At 46.4% G+C, this 22,731-nt stretch overlaps 2 protein-coding genes across 11 annotated transcripts in view; both read right to left on the bottom strand.

The window, feature by feature from the left end:
- Nucleotides 1-1,472: 1,472 nt before the first annotated feature.
- On the bottom strand, nucleotides 1,473-8,834 carry LOC146548453 (uncharacterized). The gene is made up of 3 exons (XM_085263347.1): nucleotides 8,768-8,834; nucleotides 8,274-8,609; nucleotides 1,473-1,843 (listed from the first exon to the last, which is right to left on the bottom strand). Exons 1-3 carry the CDS (start codon nucleotides 8,817-8,819, stop codon nucleotides 1,473-1,475), a joined length of 759 nt encoding a protein of 252 aa, XP_085119473.1. The 5' UTR covers nucleotides 8,820-8,834.
- A 7,042-nt stretch (nucleotides 8,835-15,876) lies between these two features.
- The window catches only part of LOC146548452 (semaphorin-6D-like), a 107,551-nt gene continuing 100,696 nt past the window's right edge, over nucleotides 15,877-22,731 (bottom strand). For all 10 annotated transcript variants that reach the window (XM_085263267.1, XM_085263269.1, XM_085263274.1 and 7 more), the window contains 3 exons: nucleotides 21,327-21,577; nucleotides 20,808-20,939; nucleotides 15,877-20,278 (listed from right to left, as the gene is read on the bottom strand). In XM_085263267.1, the coding sequence (XP_085119393.1) occupies nucleotides 19,076-20,278; nucleotides 20,808-20,939; nucleotides 21,327-21,577 (1,586 nt within the window). In that variant the 3' untranslated portion in view covers nucleotides 15,877-19,075. The remainder of the gene's footprint in view (nucleotides 20,279-20,807; nucleotides 20,940-21,326; nucleotides 21,578-22,731) is intronic.

Raw genomic sequence — 22,731 nt, 5'->3', positions numbered from 1 at the left:
TTTTGTATTAAACACTAAAACCATGCAGATAATTAGAAGTTGATGCTGAAGATAATTACTGAGATGCTGTGTAACAGTTTGGCCCCAGTGCAGTTTGTTGAGTTTCAGGTCACATGAGGACTGTGAGTGCGCTGATGTGCATGACAGCTTTGTTAAAGGGAAGTGAAACACTGTGTGAGTGAGTGACTGGTGGAGCAGAAAAACATCTGTCAGAAAGTCCTTAAAGGAGAAGATCTGCTCTCACACAGTGAAGGCGTTACTGCCAGCTGTGCCGTGTGCTCACTGTCCTCTAAGCTGATTGGTGTCTCCTAGGTGACGCTCGTCCCACCCTGACGGTGCTGCCCCCCTCCAGAGAGGAGCTGCAGCAGGGGAAGGCCACGCTCATGTGCCTGGCCAACAAGGGCTTCCCCTCAGACTGGAGTCTGTCCTGGAAGGTGGACGGCAGCAGCAGCAGCAGCTGGGAGGAGGGCAGGAGCCCAGGGGTGCTGCAGGAGGACGGCCTCTACAGCTGGAGCAGCACCCTGAGGCTCCCTGCAGACCAGTGGGAGAAGGTGGGCTCTGTGACCTGTGAGGCCACCCAGGGCTCCCACACTTCTCTCTCACAGACACTGAGGAGAGACCAGTGTTCCCAGTCCTGAGCTGACTCGCTGGTTTTCCTCTGCAGGTCTCTCTCTTTCTGTCACTCGTCTTTGTTTTGTTCATCATTTCACTGTTTGACACAATAAAGATTCATTCAAAGAAACTCTCGTTCCACTTCTGCCCTTTTTAACTGAGCTTAAATTTAAATTTTTTAGTTCACCGTTATTCATACAGGTAGTCCCACTTGTACAGCATCAGAGTCTGAATGCGAAATGTTTCAGAAAAACATATTAAAGTTACAACAATAAAAGAAACACCAAAGTACCTCAAACTGTTTAATATTTAAGAAGTTCCCAGTGTTCAATCACACATTGTTGTCAACTCTTAATGATGACATTAAAATAACTTGTTGTTATAGAGACTGAGACCCCCACGGCCTCATCCACCTGCGACTGTCTAAATAAGGCTGATAGGTGGTGCAGAGTTCAGAAACACACATGTGATTGTACTGGTGTTCATTTGACTTTAACACACTATTATAATATTTAATGAGAATTATCCGATGCTCAGAAATGAGTGGGAGGAGTCATTCTGTGGTACGATCCTGTAATAGTAGATGTCACTGTTTTTATAACAGCACGTGGATAAAACGTGCTTTCATCATTAAACAACATCTTTAATTTCCTATATAAAAGTCTACAATGTAAACAATAAAAAACATCCATACTTAATGTTTTAGTGTTTGTAAATGGCCTGCATTTGTGTTATTAAAATGATCATCAACAGAATTTTTCAAAACTGACTTAGAAAGTTCAGTTTTTGTTAAACTGAAATGTGTTAGTATAACCTGATGAGCTGCACAGTGTTTGTTTCCTTCACAGCGAAGTTAGTCTTTAGTCTGAGTGCAGCTGTTGAGACAGTTCCTCTAAAGCTGAGGGAGGTTTTTGTACGGCGCTGTATCGCTGTGTGAACAAGTTGCTACCCTGCTGACAGTAATAAACTCCTGAATCTTCAGCCTGGACTCCTCTGATGCTCAGAGTGAAGTCAGTACCAGATCCACTTCCACTGAAACGATCTGAAACTCCAGACTGACGATTTGTAGCTTTATAAATCAGGAGTTTAGGAGCTTTGCCAGGTTTCTGAAGGTACCAGTGAAGCCAGTCACCAACACTTGTACTGGTTCTACATGTGATGGAGACAGACTGCCCTGCAACCACAGACTGAGCTCCAGGAGACTGAGTCACGATGATTTGTCCTGATGAACCTGGAAAAGATGGAAAAGAGGAGAAGGGTTACTGAGACAAATCCAGCGTGGAGAAAGATGATCAGCATCCAAACAGAAGATGGAGAACAGATGGAAGAAGGTCACTGCTGCTGGTTTCAGTGTTCACGCTGAAGCCACGCGCTCACAGAGAGTCTCACCCTGAACAAGGAGCCCCAGGGTGGCCAGCAGTAGAGTCAGTGACATCATCATTGTGCTGCCGGCGTGTCAGTGTCTCTGAAAGGCCTGGACAGACACTGATCAACACTGGCCTCTTAAGGGCTGTGAGCAGAGGCAGGACACGTATGCAAACACACAGAGTCAGTCAGCTGGAGCCGTCCTCAGCACATCACCACCTTTCCTTCTCACTCGTGGCTCTACTCGCTGTTTTTCTCATGCAAACTATGATATTACCTTCACAGTTTTACATATTCCAGAATTAGTTGGTCGCAAAGATAGAACATTTTTAAACTAAGCAGTCTGGTACGATGGCAGCGTTCACACTGCCGGTGACTTGATTGCAGTCAGGTGTGAAGGCTGATTGGAGTCTCCACCTGATGGTGGAGCCCAGTGCTATGAAAAATCCCACACTCAACAGGCCCATGACAACATGATAACAGTGGGTGGATTATATTCTTAAACTTAGTTACAGCGCTTTCAGAAAGACATCTACTGTGATAAAGTCTACTCTCCACTGCTGTGTAATCAATGATTGTAAATGTAAATGTTATCAGGAAATGATCAGACAGGAGAGGGTTTTCAGGAAACTAATAACAGAAACACACATGTGATTGTACTGGTGTTCATTTGACTTTAACACACTATTATAATATTTAATGAGAATTAACAGATGCTCAGAAATGAGTGGGAGGAGTCATTCTGTGGTACGATCCTGTAATAGTAGATGTCACTGTTTGTATAACAGCATGTGGATAAACGTGCTTTCATCATTAAACAACATCTTTAATTTCCTATATAAAAGTCTACAATGTAAACAATGAAAAACATCTATACTTAATGTTTTAGTGTTTGTGTTATTAAAATGATCATCAACAGAATTTTTCTAAACTGACTTAGAAAGTTCAGCTTTTGTTAAACTGAAATGTGTTAGTATAACCTGATGAGCTGCAGGGTCTTTATCAGTGAAATGATCAGCTGGTGATAGTTTAACAGTAATTATGATTGTAGAAATGCACCAAATGAAATGATTAAAATGTTGAATGTAAATAACTGAATATTTGTTCAAAGTGTGTTATATTTTGTATTAAACACTAAAACCATGCAGATAATTAGAAGTTGATGCTGAAGATAATTACTGAGATGCTGTGTAACAGTTTGGCCCCAGTGCAGTTTGTTGAGTTTCAGGTCACATGAGGACTGTGAGTGCGCTGATGTGCATGACAGCTTTGTTAAAGGGAAGTGAAACACTGTGTGAGTGAGTGACTGGTGGAGCAGAAAAACATCTGTCAGAAAGTCCCCGCAGAAGGCCACGCTCATGTGCCTGGCCAACAAGGGCTTCCCCTCAGACTGGAGTCTGTCCTGGAAGGTGGACGGCAGCAGCAGCAGCAGCTGGGAGGAGGGCAGGAGCCCAGGGGTGCTGCAGGAGGACGGCCTCTACAGCTGGAGCAGCACCCTGAGGCTCCCTGCAGACCAGTGGGAGAAGGTGGGCTCTGTGACCTGTGAGGCCACCCAGGGCTCCCACACTTCTCTCTCACAGACACTGAGGAGAGACCAGTGTTCCCAGTCCTGAGCTGACTCTCTCTCTCTTTCTGTCACTCGTCTTTGTTTTGTTCATCATTTCACTGTTTGACACAATAAAGATTCATTCAAAGAAACTCTCGTTCCACTTCTGCTCTTTTTAACTTGCACAGATTGAGATCCTTTCACAATAAACACAGTTGTTCTTCACTCAGGGGTTTCAAACTCGTGGCCCGGGGGCCACTTGCTGCCCATATATTGACGTGAAGAAATAAAATGCAGTTTGTCCCTTGAAGTGACTTTTTTGTTTGTTGTTAAGTGCAAAGTTCTTTAAAAAAACAAAAATGATTTAATATGACTGCAACATGAGCAGAGAGTACAAACATGCTGAGGTTCAGTGACTAATGTGTTCACTTATGTCTGCATTTTGATTCTGTTAAGTACGAACACAATGACAGCAGACATACTGCTACATGTCTGCAGACAGAGGACCAATGACTTTATTTGGCAGTTCAATGAAAGGCTTCAGTTAGTTAAGAAGGAGGAAAAAGAATACTATACCATACCACCTTTATTTATAAAGCACTTTAACATAAAACCAGAGTTCACAAAGTGCTGTACATGCTAATAGCATAAGTAAAGAAAATTAAAATGAGATAAGATAAAATAAATAACTAAAAAACTAAAATAAATTGAAACATGTCAAAACAAATTGAGTCAACCCCTCTAATCAATGCCAAAGGCTTCAGCGAATAAATATGTTTTAAGAAGACTTTTAAATTCAGAGAGAGAAGAGGCCTGCCTAACATGCAAGGGTAGATCATTCCACAACTTTGGAGCAGCTACAGCAAAAGCACGATCACCTTTAGATTTATACTTAGTTTTTGGTACCTTAAGGAGCTGCTGATTGGCGGACCTAAGGGAACGGGGAGGTGTATATGGTTGTAGTAGCTCCGAGAGGTAGGGGGGGGCCAGGCCATTAAGAGATTTAAAAGCAAATAAGAGAATTTTAAAAACAATCCTAAAATGTACAGGTAGCCAGTGGAGTGAAATTAAAATTGTGTTCATGTTATACAATATACAATATACAATATGTGAATCTGTGTTCATGTTATACAATATTCAAATAAAAAAAACAACCAAACAAAACACTTTTTGGAAATATTTGTGTTCTTTCTTTCTTCTTCTTCTTCTTTTTTTTGTACTACTTGAACACTAAAGTGGCCGTCCAATAAGACGACAGTGTCAGCTTTGGCCCACGGCTCATTTGACACCCCTGATCTTAAATGAAAGCACAACTATGTCAGTTTTCTTTTATTTATAACTTACAATCCTACGTTCCAAAATCATTTCACTCACCTGCATTCAGACCATGTTAACATTTATTATGGCTGCCACTGAAATCTTCCTCCTTACATATTCTCAGAGTCTGGAGGAAAAACCAAAGCACTCAGTGTATTTTATACTGAACTTTTTCAGAGCACACAACATAACGAGTCTGCTGGTACTGAAACCTGTTGTGGACATTTTCAGTTCTTAAAAATAACGTCTGGGAGTAGCGACACACATGCAAACACAGAGTCAGTGAGCTGTAACTGTCCTCAGCACATCACTGATGAAACTTTTGTCAACATATATTTTCTTCCTTTCACAGAAAACTCATCCCTGTTCTCAGTTCAACACTACTTACTTATCTTTGATATTTACCTCACGCTCCATTCATCCTTCATCGAATACATGAAATATGTAGCGACTTAAAAATATCTCACAATGTGTAAGTAAAACGTAAAGGATGTTTTATGTTAGCGTCCATGTTTCAGGACTCTCTGTGTCCTGTGTCCCCTCGGGTTACCCCTGAGAATGAGACCCTCACTTGCACCATTGGCACTCTCACCTGGGAAATAGACACAATCCAGCAAACCCTGATGACAGAACCTGATCCTGACTGTAATGTCATCTGCAAACTTAAGGTTTTGACACACTTGACTTTTGCTGTGCAGCCATCTGTGTAGGACACCTCCACTGGGTTGCCACTGCAAATTTTCCAGGTGCTGGATGTGCCTCACCAGTGATCCACTGACAGATGGAGGCTGGGACAGTGAGCTGGGTAGTTTGGAGTTGAGCTGAAGTCCACAACCTGATCCTATTACAGATCCTATTACGTGTACCAGGGCAGTCAAGGTGTTCCAGCTTGAAGTGCATTCCTGTGCTGACAGCATCATCCACTGACCTGCACCAGGGAGCGTGTGATGTTTGCAGATAGGTCAACACTCATGTCTTTACTACAGACGTCAGGGCAACATGTCTGTCATTAATTAACAGAGTGTTTCTTGGGGAAAGATGATTGTTAGCTGAAAACCCATTTTTAGTGTTTCAGTGTAGCGCCTCTTTGCTACCCTGATCTCCTTTGTCAGTATGTTTCTGGCCTGGGTATACAGGACTCTGTGCCCACGCCTGTAGGCGGCATTATCCCTGAATTTTCCTGTAAACCAGGGTTTGTTGTTATTGTATACGCAGAAGGTTTTAGGATGTCACAGTGTCAGTGATGTTGTCCAGGTGTGCCTCAAAAACACTCCACTTCCTGCATTGTCTCACAGCACAAGGCCAGGCAGGCGCCTGTGGCACTTTTATTTTGACTGCATTGTTTATGGTTGTGTATTGTAAACTGCAGTATATTTACTCTTTATCATGCTGCTGCATGCATACAAATGTCCATTTTATTTGCAATAAACCAAAAACAAACAAACAAACAAGCTAAAAACGCAAAACAAAACGCAGGTACACAGTGAAAGACCAGATGTCCCAGTTTCACACTGGAACTTGAAAGCAGCTTACATTTGTGGATCTGTGTGGCTGTGGCGGAAACCCCCACGTGGGCATGTGACGTGATCTGTGCGTGTCGGGCGATTGGTGCACATCTAAGGTTTTGTGAGTGAGGACATGTTTAGACATTTGTGTGCATAGACAGGTTTGTGAAAGAGAAAATGATCAGATTTGTGAGGCTGAACTTCATAAATTGTGTGTAAATGATCAGTATTTCTGCACCCACTGAACTACTACTGTAAAGACCAGAAAGGATGCACCAGTTAAAATAGAAGCGCCCATGTTAAATCATTGGTGGACAGATAGAGCTGGGTGTCATCTGCATAGCAGTGTAAATGTATGCTATGTCTTCTAATGATGCTGCCTAAGGGAAGCATGTATAATGTAAACAGAATTGGTCCTAGCACTGAACCCTGTGGAACTCCATAATTAACCTCAGTGTGTGAAGAGGACTCTCCATTTACATGCACAAACTGGAGTCTATTAGATAGATATGATACAAACCACTGCAGCGCAGTACCTGTAATACCTACAGCATGTTCTAATCGCTCTAATAGGATATTTTGGCTATATTAGCGTGACCGAAGGTTACCGAGGAGAAAACAGATGATGGTTCCAACGCCGGAGAGATTGTCGAACGGAAGAGCCAGAGAAGCTCCGTAGTGTGAAAGTATTTCTGCTATTTCAAGTCTGACAAAAAACAGAGTAGCTGCACTGTAAATGTGCCGAAAGCAAGTCTGGAAATACAATAAAGCGGTGCAGCTCAGTCTCTGACTGGAAGCACTGATTCGTCATTCGGCTTTTGTCAGACTAAAGTAACTGTTACAGCTGTTTGAAAAGCTCAGCTATACAACAAGGAGAGATTGAGAATTTCCTTTTAGTTCTCAGTTTATTTGATATTGACAAAAGTTAGTCAGTTTCGTCTGTTCTTCTGTAAAACAAACTAAGATTTATTTTTAGAATTAATATTTTGTTTCTAAGTGGAATTGACAGTTTAGTCTGTTTCATTTGTTCTATTTTGAAACTTAAACGCTTTAGCGGCTGCCTTTTGTGTAGTTTGCAATATTTGCCTTTATTTATCTGAAAAAGTCTCATGTTCCTTAAGTACATCTACCCTGTTGAACTTATTATGGGAAATAAATATTTAAATAAAAACAAGCTGCTGATTAGTTCACATTTTACTTGTGAGCAACGGCACATTTAAATCTTACAAATATAGTTATTTGGCTGATATCGTGATAGATATCGTTATCGCCTGAAATGAAAAAAACATATCGTGATATGAAAAAATCGTATATCGCCCAGCTCTACATGCAAGTCAGAAAGGCTGCAACATAACAGGCTTGAATGTACGTCATAGCTATGCTCCTCCCATGTTGTGTAAGGCTGACCAGTGAAACACACTGGAGGTATTTTCCTGTTACACGGTGGGACTCACACCATTTGGTTTAGAACTGATGAAGCTTCACGGATGAAACTTAAAGAAGTGTGTCGCTTTCTTTCCAGCTGCTTAGACCAACATGTGTCTGCGCAGACTCTCGGTCATCCAGAGAGTCTGCGCAGACACATTCCTATTAGATTACTTTCACTGCTGATGTTGTTGGTGCATTCATATAGACCATCAGAAAACACGATAACAGTGCTTTGAGACACGCCTGTGTGTGGTGTCATTTCCACATGTTTGAAGCAGCACAGACTTTACTAATCTTACTCATGGAAAACGTCTGCTGTGTTTATCTTGGGAATCGTCCTGATGTTCAGGAATTTGGGGTCATAATTATGTAAAAATCAGTATGTCAGTGGGAAACTAAGCTGTGCACATTAATGCTGCTGATGTGTGCATCTTACATTGGTGTGTGTCCATTGAACTGTGTCAGCCTGACTAAGGGAGGTTTTTGTACTACGCTGTTACGCTGTGTGAACACGTCTTGATTGTTCCACCATACGACACTCTGACAGTAATAAACTCCTGAATCTTCAGCCTGGACTCCTCTGATGCTCAGAGTGTAGACAGTACCAGATCCACTTCCACTGAAACGATCTGAAACTCCAGACTGACGAGATGTAGCTTGATAAATCAGGAGTTTAGGAGCTCCTCCAGGTTTCTGGAGGTACCAGGAAAGCAGGTTTTTCTTATAGTAATTACTGTAAACACTTGTACTGGTTCTACATGTGATGGAGACAGACTGCCCTGCAACCACAGACTGAGCTCCAGGAGACTGAGTCACGATGATTTGTCCTGATGAACCTGGAAAAGATGGAAAAGAGGAGAAGGGTTACTGAGACAAATCCAGCGTGGAGAAAGATGATCAGCATCCAAACAGAAGATGGAGAACAGATGGAAGAAGGTCACTGCTGCTGGTTTCAGTGTTCACGCTGAAGCCACGCGCTCACAGAGAGTCTCACCCTGAACAAGGAGCCCCAGGGTGGCCAGCAGTAGAGTCAGTGACATCATCATTGTGCTGCCGGCGTGTCAGTGTCTCTGAAAGGCCTGGACAGACACTGATCAACACTGGCCTCTTAAGGGCTGTGAGCAGAGGCAGGACACGTATGCAAACACACAGAGTCAGTCAGCTGGAGCCGTCCTCAGCACATCACCACCTTTCCTTCTCACTCGTGGCTCTACTCGCTGCACGCTCGTTTATATAAAGTCCACAGTCTTCTCAGGATCGTCTACAAATCAAATGTATTTAATCGAATGGATGTAAAGTTTGTTTTAATACTTCAAGTCAACCCATCTGAGGGAAATCTGTTTTAGAAATGTTATTTAAGTAACCAGGAGTTATCCTGACAGAAACGGAATAAGTTCATAAAGTAAAATAAAATCCTACTGTACCAAGCTGAGGTCAGGCCGCTGTGCTTTACTGACACTCAGTGGTGAGACCAGCAACAACAGTTCAAACATCACCTTTCATTTGCTTTAATTATGAGCTCTCATTAGTTGGAAGCATTAAAGATGTATCTCTACAGAGCCGCCAGCAACATTTCTTTTTCCTGTTTAGTTGACTTCATGGCCACAATGAGTGGATGGAAACTGCTCACAGCTGCGTCTTTGTCTTGTCACTGCTGTGTTTAATCAGGTGGAAACTTTCAACTTCATGAACATGAAGCCCCACAGGCCCACAGCCTGTTTTCACTTCCCACTGTTAGAGTTCACAGGAGACTCAGAGCACACATCCAGACTGAAACACGCTGAACATGAGTTAATTCTTTCTCCTTAATCGAATTCCCCATTTTAAATATCACCATTTGTTTTTTTAACCCACCATCTTCATTCATCTGGACCTGAACCTTACTTTAACTCATCTACACTTTGTAGAGGTAGAGCAGCGGTGGCAGTTTGCCCAGGTGAACTGCTGTTTCAGAATAGCTGGTGTTTAGGATTGACTGGTGTTTCAGAATAGGGCTTTGGAGTTGATGTCACACCGCAGTGGATTGTGGGAGCGCAGCACCTTTTTAGCAGGCTACGAATCCAAACAAACACACTGTGTTAGAAGGAAGATTGTGACCAACCACACTTACAAGCAGCTCAAAAGAAAAAGGATGTTATAGAGACAGGATGCGTCCGGATGCAAAGAGACGGTACTTGCAAAAAATAGCGTGCACTGGAAATGTGGACCCGTGTGAAATAACGGCCGTGGAGTAGAAACCCTGAAGACCAAGTGCTATTGACTTAGACTGATATCTTCTCGTACGTTGTCTGTGGAGTCAGCGCATACACGTTGAACAAATTTGGCAATTATAAATGTCTGGAGGCGCACATCCACCAAGGATCGGTACAAGATTTGGCTTTTTTTAAGCCTCCATGTTGTGAATTCGCCGTCATTCAAACAAAGGTAAGTCAGCTCGAGTACTGCGAGTAAAATGCGTTTGATTCCCCCCGAACATTCAGATTAGTGCAGCATAAATTCATTCATGAGGGGAAACTACAGTGAGAACATGTGGAGGCTGTTAGAGAGAAAACATAGTGAGTTCAGTGCATTTATGTGACATTGTCCTGAAGGATTTAGTCATTCTCTATGGTTAAAGAAATTGCACTAATTAATTCATATTTGTTATAAATAATCCTAATTATACATCTTGCTTCCGTGTTTGTGTCCTGTGTAAGTAAAAATATATTATATTTTGGTTTTATACATCGATTAATGACCTGCAGAATCTCCTTATCATATTAAGTGATTCATAAAAGTCGAACTTTATGCTTTCTCCCTCTTGAAAGCGATGACATCCTTGCATTACATACTTTAGGTTCATTTTTTGCTGGCAGATTAAAAAAAACAAACAGGCAGATTTAGAATACAACATGCAGCGTTGTATAGATGGACACATAAAAAGATAAAAAAAATCACATGTAAACACTTTGTTACATTTATGATAAATGGATTTGAAAGTAGATAAACACATTTGTGTCGGCCTTGGCTCATAGTTCTTGTCTTTAAATGAACTTTGTCTGTGTGTGTTACTGCACTCTCAAAGACTGAATGAACCAGCATTGCAGCCATGGGTCACTGTGAGCATCACAGGGAAGGTTGAAGCCGCCCGCTGCACCTGTAAGGCCGGAGTCACAGAGACCTGCAGCCATGTCGCTGCTCTTCTGTTTAATGTAGAAGCAACAGTGAGGATCTGTGGCACAAGGACTGTTACAGATGAACCTGCATACTGGGTTTTGCCTGGTAATATGACCAAGATACAGCCAGAGGTTGGCCATAAGATAGACTTCTCCTCTTCAGCTGCCCAAAAAAAGGCTCTCGATTAAAACATAAACAGACCATCTGTAGTGACGGGGAAAAGAAAAGATTCCACCTGCTACTGTGGAGGAGTTGGATCAACTGATGGGAAAATATTTCTCCAAGCATAGTTCTGTTCTGAATAACCCATAATGTTTTAATTTAGGGGGGCATGTAAATAATTTGCATTTACTGAATATGTACTAATATGAACCACAGTTCAAAAGTTGAATAAAGAAATAAATGTTTGCCTATTTTAATTAAAACCACTTTGTAGAACATCAGTTACAATGTAGAATCAATGTCATGTATTGTTTACAAATGACAAAATGTTTACATAAAATCATGACAGCATTTATATAATATCACCCACTACTAGCATTCTGTAATTTACTGTCTCTTTTGAAAATGTATCACTACATATACAGCACAAGACTTTTAAGAGTATTTAACAAGAGCATTTTCCCTGGTTTTACTACCACACTGGGGCACATGTTCACCAAAATGCAGCAAACCTTCACCATCTTATCCAGAAGGGTCGCCTCTTCACCTTCACATGGAAGAACTAATCTGATTGGCATGGTGGTGTGTAGCATGTGGTTTGAAGCAGGGATTTCGTAGTGCCCCATGTGTAGCGTTGGAACCCAGTCAGGATTTGTTTCATCCATTTCATAGGCTGGTTTGCTGCAATAATGAAAAACAATTAGCAACTAATATGCTATAAAGAGTGATATGAACTTATTTAGAACTTAACTGAATGAAAACGTCTGGAGCACCAACAGATATCTGTGGATGGTAGAGAACTGGATATCAGCTCGTCTCACAGCTGCTATCCAGGCTAGATGTTATCAGATGTATCAGATGTATCAGATGTTACCAAACACCTTCGTTTGGTAACATCTGATACACGAGCGCCCTCACGTTGCTTCCAGGTGGGGAAAGAATAAAAACAGAGCCCATTTTCCAGCTTATTCCCTTCCCGATCGTGCGATCTAACGACCAACACAGCAAGGACGAACCATTGCTGATGCTTTGCTCCTTTGTTTGGCCTGCTAAAATGGCACCTCGGCGGTCACGCCCCCTCCCGTGACATCACGCTTCGAAGCCCTATAAACAGCGTTGGTCAAACAGATGTACGTAGACTTGCTTTTCAGGAAAACCAGGCAGTCAGTGTTTGGTGTCTGCTGAGACAAAGCAGGAGAGTCAGAACGACATTTGTGTTTCTGGGTGTAAAAGCTCCACCTGAGCTCTGAGAGCTGCCCACCGGCAGAGATCGAACATCTGCAGCTGTTCATGAACCGGACTGACGGCGGTGGACGACAAGTTTTTATCTTGATAAGAAGATGTATGAAGGGGTTACATATACTAGAAAGAAGCTGTTTTTGACTGTGCATCATTGAGCCCAGTGTAAAGAGCTGTGATCTTGTATTTGTGACAACTGCCCTCTTGGCCTGATCTCTCCTGGAAACCATAGCATCTACTTCGTGATACGAATGCTCTTTCTGGCTGAAAAGAAAATCTTCACGAGCGATATGGTTGATCTTTTTCTGACAGATTATAGGTCAACAAGTAATTTAGCACAGTTTAAATTCCCACAATCATTCTTCAACAAGGAGGCAAGGATTTGGTCAGCAGGTTGGTGTGCGCCTGCTGTCGGAGTGCTGGAGTCCCAGAGGTGACCTGCTGAGGCGGGGCCTGGATGGAAACATCATGCATACATGGCCACGTGGTCATCCTGAGTAAGACATGGGTTATGGTCTCATCAGAGTTACAAAGCATGAAGGTCTGCTTTGGGTTCGCTGCCTACGAGGAAAGAAAGATCAGGGAATTCAGGGTTACATCGTGATATGAACTCAAGTTTCCTTTAATTACAGAAGATTTCTCAATGAATTTCATTTCAAATAAGGTTAAAATGAGAAAAAGAAGGATTTGGTGAGAAATCATTTCGAGTGAGACAATAAATCTACATGATTTCCACATCGTAACAACGCCACTTTATCTCAGGAGGCGTGGCTACAGAGGAGGTTCAACATATCCAGGCTTGCTCTGCGTTAGCTGGATCAGTGAATCCTACAAGCCCAGTCAGAGATAACAGCCATGCCACGGAGGTTATCTGATGAACCGGGCTCTCTGCTGCAGGCTCTGAGCGCGCTCAGTGCTGCTGTTTGTTTCTAAGGAGACAGCTGGATCCATGGAAACATGAACGCTTCCTGTCCCACAGCCTGAGACGTGAAATCAGAGCAGAGGAAATGAATGTGATGAAAGTTTGAGTTACAGGTGTATATATGTATACACCTGTAACCACGTGACTCTCCGGGGGAGGAGAGGCCAGGTAAAAAGGGGCAGGGAGGGATGAATACTTAATTGATAATTTCAAAATAAAAGCAGGTTAAAGTGGCTCGCATGCACAGAGAGGCCTGAAGTCAGCAGCTGAAGGAAGAGGAAATCCTAGGAGCTCTCACAGCCGTCATCATGGCAGCGCTGACATCTGAACGTGTTCGTGACCTGACCCACGGGAACACGCACGTTTGATGCTCTGCAGGAACACCCGATCAGATTCTGGATCGGAAACATCGCTGTGAGCACGGATGGGATTCAGTTCGATTCCTTATCGAGGTCTCTTTGTTGTGATCAGTGTTGGTTGATTACATTCAGTACGATACATCAATTACAATATTACACAGAACACTTTATTAAAACGAATGCAGCACGTTACTTATTAGGTACAGACATCAGTCATACTACTCGTTATGTTACTTTCACGTTACTCTGTAAAATGACGTGAGAGCCAACATTTAAAAATATAAACCTGAGGCTCCAGCGCCACACCCCAGCACAGATCCCGTCCTGATGAGGACACGCCGGACCTTTGTCTTAAACCAGCACAAAGAGACTTTAAAGAGGTGGTCTGAAGTTTTACTGTAGCTCAGGTTTGCTCCTTTGATTCAAACCAGCAAAAATGAAGGCAGGAAACTGCAGTTCATCATCCTCATCATCATCCAGGTAATCCCACGATTCGACAGTGAAAAAAGAAAAGTGCTGAATGATTTGAGCTGACTGTGCTGAGAGCTGCTGAGTCCACTGCCTTTAAAATCTGCTTTTCTTTCACTGTCTTTACATTTATCAAAGCCTTCCTCTCTTTAATATTACCTCACGAAACCCAAGGTAAGAAGACCTGCTACCTTTACACCAGCAGATGGCAGCACAGCACCTCCACGACGCCTGGACCTGGAGGCGGGCTCTTACTGGAAGGATAAAGCGAAGTCATCAGAGGTGTGCAGGACGGTTTTCCTGTTCGGATCCTCAGACGGGGTTCAGACTTTCAGCTTGTCAGCGTTTATGTCCTTCGTTTTATTTAACGGTTATTTTATTGTGGTCATCGAACAGCGCGCCGTGCACCGTTTGAATTTCACAGCTGATGGTGCTGTTCGACTGACCGCAGCAGTAGGTGATCAGCAGTGATCCAGGACATCGTCACAGTGCCATTACTCCTCCAAGCACCTCTGCAAACAGCTACAACAAACCACCTGACAGCCGGTTTGAGTCCTCACGCCGTCTCAGGGTCATCGCATCGAGGATCACTGAAGCTGCATTCGGGACACGTAAAACACCCAAAACTGAAAGCAGGAAGTCCTTCATACAGTCAGATGATGTTTGTCTCCAGAGCTGTGAGAAACTCATTCATATGCTTTTAATTAATTTGGCAGAATTGAAATGAACCAGACGACACCGCAGAATATCAAACACACCGCTCACTTAAACCATCTGCTGCTGGAGAACACTTCCTTTTCCCCAGTTTTAGGAACTTTGTCAAGGACATCTTTATCCTCGGCAGGACCAGAGATATCTCAGACTGGAGACTGAAACACTGAGAGGATAAAAGACCTCAGAACCAGAACACTGACCTGCTTTAAATATCCATGCAAAGCTTACTGTAGTCATCACAGTTCATCAACCCAACTGACTGAGAATAAAACATTAAACAGTTCAGGTCCTGCTGTGCTCTGTTCCAGGGAGCGCTGCAAGAAAAAGCCTTGGCCAGGTTGTGCACTCAGGAACAGGGCCTGTAATAACGCCTGTGGTTACTGCTCTGTAAACAAAACACACCAATGCAACAGTCTGTGTGTGGACAGTGAACCAAAGAGTTAAGTACCTATATATTTACAGCAGGACATCCTCCTCAGTGATGAAGGAACCAATAATCCTTGGTCCACTCTTGAACTTTGAACCCTAATGAAGACGATGCATTTATGGTCCCCACAAACCTCACTGGGCTGTTTGCTGTGTCCCTCAATTCAGCACATCAACCACCAGGAAGTGTTCTGACTTATAATATCTGTGTTTCAGCACAGTTTCCTGTGGGTGGACAACAAACTGGACTGGTCATGCAACACGCAGCACCGGTATAAAAAAGGCCAAAGCCGACTGTACTTCCTCAGGAGGCTGAGGTCTTTCAACATCTGCAGGAAGCTCCTGAGGATGTTTTACCAGTCGGTGGTTGCTGGAGTACTTTTCTATGCTGTGGTGTGCTGGGGGAGCAGCACAGCAAAGAAGGACTCATCCAGGCTGGAGAAACTGATCAGGAGGGCTAGCTCTGTGGTCGGCATGAAGCTGGACACTCTGGTGACAGTGGCAGAGAAAAGGACATTAAAGAAACTGATGGACATTATGAACAATGCCGGGCATCCCACCCGAGGGATTAATAAAGTTTCATCTAATCTAATCTAATCTAATCACCCATCCTTTCAGAATAAGAGTCCACACAAAGAAGAATCACTCTGCTGCCAGTACTATTCCACAGTAGCCTTTATTTACACCGTCATCCACATTGTTAATTAATAGCAGTAAGGTAAACATAATAGTGTGTGACATTATTACATTGTCATTTTAGCGTAGCCCACCGGGTGGCGCTGTGAGTCCACAGCGTCTCTGCTCCTCTCAGCACTTCAGAGGACGAGAACCACGAAACGAATAAACAAAATCATTTTCAAGGTTACAAGTGCATCTCATACAAAACCTTTATAAAATACGCCAAAGTCTTTATGCTCTGCGGCGCCCCCTAGCAGCACCCAGTGGAAACATTCATAAAGGACCTTTGAAGATTGAAGAGTTCAGCACTGCTCACAGACTCTGAGGTGGTGTTTGTGCTGTGTGAAGGTTGGAGCGGCTCGCCGCAGGTCTAAAGGAGCGTTCAGCCAATTATCTACGGCACGTTAGCAGGACCACGGATTTGTTACCAACTGAACCAGAACCAGAACTCTGAGCAAAACATTAAAGCAGCATTTTCATCTGAAGGAAAATTCAAATACAAAAAGCTCGATGTGACACTTTGGTGTTTATACGCAGCCCTCCCTGTTTTCCATTAATCAGTGTTTTACCTTTTCCACCGATTGGACGAATGCGAAAGGCAAAAAAGTTGCTTTAGTTTCCGAGGCGACGCGTTCAGGCGTGTCTGTGGTTCAAACAGCCGTCGCTCTGTTTAAGATATTCAGCTGACAGAGAGAGAAACAGACACAATTTGGCATCTCAATGAATTCAATTTGGCTTATTGTTTATTAATAATAATAATAATGCGTATCGACAGGTTTGCTCTGTCGGCACAGAGCCATGAGGAAGGACAGTTCTATTCTATTTTGTATTATTTCTAACAATCCAGACCTGAAAACTCTCCATGTTGGTGCGTTTAAGGACAGTCTGAGTGTTTGACTGAACCTTGTTCGTCATCTTTTTCCTGACGTGTACGTTAGCTGTCACGGCTGGATGACACCTCTCAGATATCCTCTCCAAAGCAGTGCCTGGAGAAACGCTCGGTGTCTAACGGGTCGGTGTTCACAGAGGTGCGTCTGCAGTGATGCCACAAACGCCCGAACCTTCCCGTTCGGCTCGTTTTTAAACGCCGTTTCTTTTTCTGCAGAATCCCCTGCTGAGAGCAGAGGGTGGGATTGGCAGTAAATTTAGCCTCCGAGTCCTGCGGCAGCCTCCTTCAGTGACCACAGCAGCTGTAATCTGCAGTGACTACAGTATTTCAAACTGTTTGAATCAGGCGAGATGAAAGAGGATGATGTAAGCGCCTCAAACGCTGTGGCATGAATCCCTGTACAGTGAGCAGCAACCATCGCGCTTTGGCCTCTTTTATTTAACCTCAACAAACGCATCACGCACCGCGGCTCGCTCTCGGCTGCGTGTTGCATCGTGTTGGTGCAGAGCTCGTCCTCCGCTGTGGACCGCGGGGAGAAGTCACGTCTGCATGATGCGACAGTCAGTTCGCTCAGACGACTACACGTCACAGCCGCGTGTTCTGCATTCAAGCCTACGTCTCAAACTTGTGCTGGTTAGTACGACTGCCTGATGTACCCCGGCGCTGTCCCTAAACAGCCAGGCGGGCCAGAAACCCTCAAACTATTTGGGCATAAATGAGATAAAGTAGTAGCAGCGCCACGCCAAAGCTCGAATGACTGGATTTGAAAGTTGATGCCAGCTGTTTTTGGACATGTGACGAGATTACTGGTGTTTGTATCTGAAACTCTTCGTGTTTTATGGTCTGAACGAGCAGGCGCAGAGGTCCTGAATCATCTCTTTTACATTTATTGCTTCGTTTAGCGGCGCTGCCCGTGCGGCTCACTGGTGGCGCTCTGAGTGTTTGTGCCTCAGTGTAGTTAAAAGAGCTGCAGCTTTAGGGTTTGTGACATGAAGCAGGTGTTCAGCACCCAAGTCAGAAACTGAATCCGTCTGTGGACAATGATGCTAACAGACCTGAAAGTGCATCCAGGTGCATCCACGCTGAGGCAACACGGAGAGCCGGCGTCACGTCACCCGCTGGTCTGCAGGGTCCGCTCTGCGGTCTCACCTGTGTTGCCTGAGCCCGGCGGCGGAAACAGAACCCGGCAGAGCCGCTAACAAACACCGAGGTAAAGACAAAGCAGCTGATCCACTGTTCTTCAGCTGGGAGGAAACCCTCCCAGCAGACCTTCACCCAAATTACCACCAACAGAATCCTCACGTTCCCACTGCCTGCTGGGAAATGTAGTTTTTAATGAAGGTGCAGAGTGAGACTGAAGTCCGACTGAAATGTCTCCGCCACGGCAGACAACAGGCCACGCCCCCTCTCCCAGACTCTGGGCTCTGGGCATGCCTGCACACATTTTCACATTTCAAAGGTTTAACAGGTACCTGAACGCATCACCAGCCTCGGGCGGGGTTACAGAGCATAGCTGAGGTGACGAGTCTGCCTCTGCTCCGCCCTCGTGGGCGCCGGACACCCTGGGAGGTCAGTGGGAGCATGAGTGTGGCAGTAATTTGGGTGAAACACCAATTTAAGAGCAAACTTTGTTAAAGTTTCCACAGTTTGCACTCAGCTGGTGAAGAGAAAACACGCCCCCTTCAGACGAGTGCAGGGCCTGAAACGACCCGCGGGGGTCTGGGTGTGACGCTCAGCAGGCGTTAATGCAAGAGGGTCGTTGTAGTGATGTGGAGACGGTTATCACACCTGCTGGGCGACCTGCAGATACCAATATGGTATAAAAGACCGAGGTGGTCTGTCCTCAGAGTGCTGCTGAAAACACAAGTCTGCGCCCCCCACGGGGACGGGAGCCGCCCCTGCTGCGGGGTTCAGGTTTGCTGACGATCCTGGCGAATGAAATCCGGGCCTGACGACAGGATGTCGCATCAAAGTGCTCCGAAGAAAACTGCATTAATCTGGAATTCTGTGGCCACCTCGAGCCGCCTTTGGAATGTTTAGTAGTTCGTGCTGGTTTCGAGCCCCGCCCCTTTCAATGAGCCAGAGATGCTCGAGTGGCGACGGACGGCGTCCTCTCAGCGGCGGGGCAGCAAGCACGGCTGAGGGGTGGTAACGAGGAGCGATGGGGACAAAAAGCTCTGGGTCTCTTTTGTGTCTCCAGCCCATCGGCGCTCTCCTCTCATCCTCTCTCACCAGCCCGGCAGGCGTCTAAGGACAGCAGCGGCCATGTCGGCGCGGTGCCCGGCAGCCTCAGTAGTTGTACTTTCCCGCCTCTGCGCCCGGTGACGTGGCTGTGTTTGGCAGGAAGAGCGGTTTAGGAGGGATCTGGGGTTTGAGCGACACCGTTCTCCGGACGACGGCTGCCCGCTGGGCGTGCGGCCCCTCGCTGTAGCTGTGTTGCCGTGTGAGGCAGGCGCTGGCCACCGACGGCTGCTTGCTGTTGGCGGGGGTGGGGCCACCGCTGTTGTTGCTGCTGTTGTTAGTGTTCATCCTGGCGAGGAAGTGAGCATGCTGCGGCCCTCGCTGGTTGAAGCTGTGGTGGCGGGGCACGGCGCCACTCCCGCTGCCCATCCTGATGAGGGAGTGACGCTGAGAGTGGTGGCGCGTCACGGAGACGCCGCCGCCTCCTCCAGGTCGTTCTGGAATCACTTGCTGCTGGAGCGGAGTGGAGGACGAGGAGGAGGAGGATGAGGGGATGGAGGTGGAGGAGGTGGGGTTGTTTGAGGATGAGGAGGATGAAGATGAGGAGGAGGTGGTGTTCTGAGGAGGAGGGTCGATGCGTTTGGGGAGGCCGTCGCTCGGCAGCGCGGAGGTGCTGTGGTAGGACGCGGCCTCATTCTGTTGCTGGTGATGGTTGCTATGGTGATGGCCGTGGTTGTAGTGGTGCGTGCGCGTCTGTGCGTGGTGGTGATGGTGGCTGTGATGGTGCCCTGCGGTGGAGCCGGACGACCCGGGGAACAGCGAGGAAGAGGAGGTGGAGGTCAGGACCTTGATGCCGCCGGTTCCCGACGCGCTGACCTCGTGGATGTGTTTGAGCAGCTCGTCCAGCGCCGACACGTCCACCACCGTCTGGGGGAGGGACTGCTGGGAGTGGTGGTGATGCGGGACTCCTCCCCCTCCCACCGCCGCCGCCCGCTCATCATTGGAGATCTTTCTCTCCTCTGGGAGGTGCAGAGAGGTCGAAGAGGCGCCGACCCCCTGGGGCGTCCCATTGCTTAAACTGTTGCCATGGTGATGAGGGAAGGGAAACACCTGCTGGTTTATGGAGTTCCCGACGACGGCCATGAATCCCAGACTGGAGGCGGAGCAGCTGGGCTTGTCTCTGGCGTTGTTGCAGTTCTGGTTCTTCTCGTACTGATGGTGTCGCAGCGCCTTCATGTTCTTGATGGGAAGCTCCGGGGTGGAGTCGGGCGTGGGCAGGCCGGAGAGCTCGCCATCCCCCTGTGACAGAGACTAAACAGAGGTCAGAGGTTAGACGCGGCCGTTGCGTCAGTACGAACGTCGAGATTAAAAGTTCTACCTGAAAACCTCAGAATGAGCTTTAGCGCTCACGTCACGCTGCGTGCTGACAGGAGAGGGCGCTGTGTGCAAAGCTTTAAGCACTTATGTGTTAAACCCAGCTGAGTTACATCAGTGTCTGAGAGCCGCATGTGTGCAGCAACCTCGGTGGAAACTTTATGCAGAAGCAGACACGTCTCCGGCGAGTCGGACCGCAGCCGGAGCGTCGTGCTCCATGGGTGATGCTCCGGCTGCGGTCTGGCTCAGCGGAGATCGGCATCGTCCACAGGAAGGGAGACTGGGTGAGAAGACCGGCCTGCAGCGAAATTTCAAAATAAAAGACATGTAACATCTTTAATGTTAGCATTAAATGGCTGCGGCGTGTAAATGTGATCGATTACACGTCCAAGGTGTGTGCCTGCAGTCCGCTCCATCCTCCATCGCTCACACTGACAAACTCTGATTGGACAGATTCGCTTCCTACCTGGGACAGGCTGAGCTCGGGGTCGCCCAGCGGGAGGCCCTGGTGCACGGGGCTGTGGAGGTGATGCTCGGCCCGGCCGTTGGGGATGAAGGAGCTGTACATCTTGGGGGTGGACACGTCCAGTTTGTCCTCCTGGAGGAAGAGAAGAAGAAGAAAAGCTGCGATCAGTTGTCGTTATCTTTGCCTGCCGTTTCATCTCTAAAGCACAGGATGACCCTTCAGTGGGAGGAGCCACAGAGAACAATGAGGAACTTGTATAAATATACATTTGAGCAGAGGGTCAGAGGTCAGCTCAGAGATTCAGTTTCCTGCTCAGGGACATGTGGACAGAGGATGGAGTTCCTAATGAAACGCTCGATAGTAATGAGCGAATAAAAGACTGAAGTGAGGCTTATTAAGTCTGACCCCGGGGGAGGAGGAGGGGCTGAATATTAACACGGCTGCCTCTCAGCTCGCAGACGTGTTTCAGCTGCAGGGCTCAGGTGAGCTCTGATGAATCCGTTTCCTCGTCTCGCTCACCTTGGGCTGTCCGTCCAGCAGCCCGTTGAGCTTGGCGAGGGATCGCAGCGACAGGGCGTGAGGCAGCGACGCCTCCGGGTCCTTCCCCAGCCTCCGAGCCCGGTGGGCGGCGCTGCCGCCGCAGTAGCATGACACCAGGAAACCCGACAAGATGGCGCCCAGGAAGAAGGCCACCAGCACGCAGGCGATCAGCAGCGTGTAATGCACGTTAGCACCGGCACGTTGGTCCATGTCCGGAGGGCGCCGCACGCCTGGAAGACACAGGAGAAGTCATGTTTCCACCTGAGCGCAACACCTGAAGTCTCCCTGACTTCTCCAGCACTAACAGTGTGTGTGTGTGTGTGTGTGTGTGTGCGCGTGTGTGTGTGTGCGTGCGTGTGTGTGTCACATGCAGCAAGTTCCTGCAGGCTGCTTTGGCTGAGTTTGATGAAGGGGAGCTTCGGGGGAGGGGGGGACAGATGGAGGAGAGGTGAGAGTAAGGTGAGGGGGGGCAGAGAGAGGGTGAGAGACAGAGACGAGGATTGGACTTAACGAGGAGGAGGAGGTTCACAGGTAAGGAAACAGGATGATGGGGGAGGAGAGGAAGAGCCAGGGAAGGACGTTAGGAAGGTGAGATCTGAGGTGGGGGGGGATGAGGACGGAGATGAAAGAGAGCATCACTCAGCAGCGCCTCATCAGGTCCACACATCAGAGCCTATCAGCTACAGTGACTCATCAGTCTGTGCGCACACACACACACACACACACACACACACACACACACACAGTCGTGTTTTCACGTCCTTGTGGGGACATCTCATTAACATAACCCTCCCCAGCTGTCTCCCTAACCATGAAATATGGACGCCTATCACAACATAACTGTTTCAAACTTGTGGGGACGATCACTTTGTCCCCATACGGGCTGCTGGTCCCCACAAAGATATGCAAACACGGTCGGTTCTGCACAGGTTTGTCTCACACGTGTGTTTGAAGTATGACGTGTTTCTGGTTCTGCACACATGTTTGTGATGTGTCGTGCTGTCTGCACTCATAAAATAAAGCATGTATACACGTAACTGTCACTTTTATGAACTTCCACTTCTCTCCAAAAACCCACCAGGGTCAGACAGAATCGTATAAAGTACAGCGGCGGCTGAGGACTGGGGTAAAGTCACGCTCTTTCTGATGTTCGGGGAATGGTCCGCAGAACAAAAGGTGAGCGCCTCCATCAGTGCTGTCTCAACAGTAAAGATCCTGAGACGTTCATGTGTGGGCTGCTTCTCATCCACGGGAGTGGGCTCACTCACAATTTTGCCAAAAAACACAGCCATGAATAAAGAATGTGACCAAAACATCCTCCCACAGCACCTTCATCCAACCATCCAAGAACAGTTTGGCGAACAACACACAGCCTTTTCCAGCA

Source organism: Mchenga conophoros, linkage group LG22, assembly GCF_057382185.1.
Source record: "Mchenga conophoros isolate Kocher_MC1m ecotype Shallow Benthic linkage group LG22, M_conophoros_male_GT1.1, whole genome shotgun sequence".
Classification (NCBI taxonomy): Eukaryota; Metazoa; Chordata; class Actinopteri; order Cichliformes; family Cichlidae; genus Mchenga; species Mchenga conophoros.
This window is presented reverse-complemented; position numbering and strand designations above follow the sequence as displayed.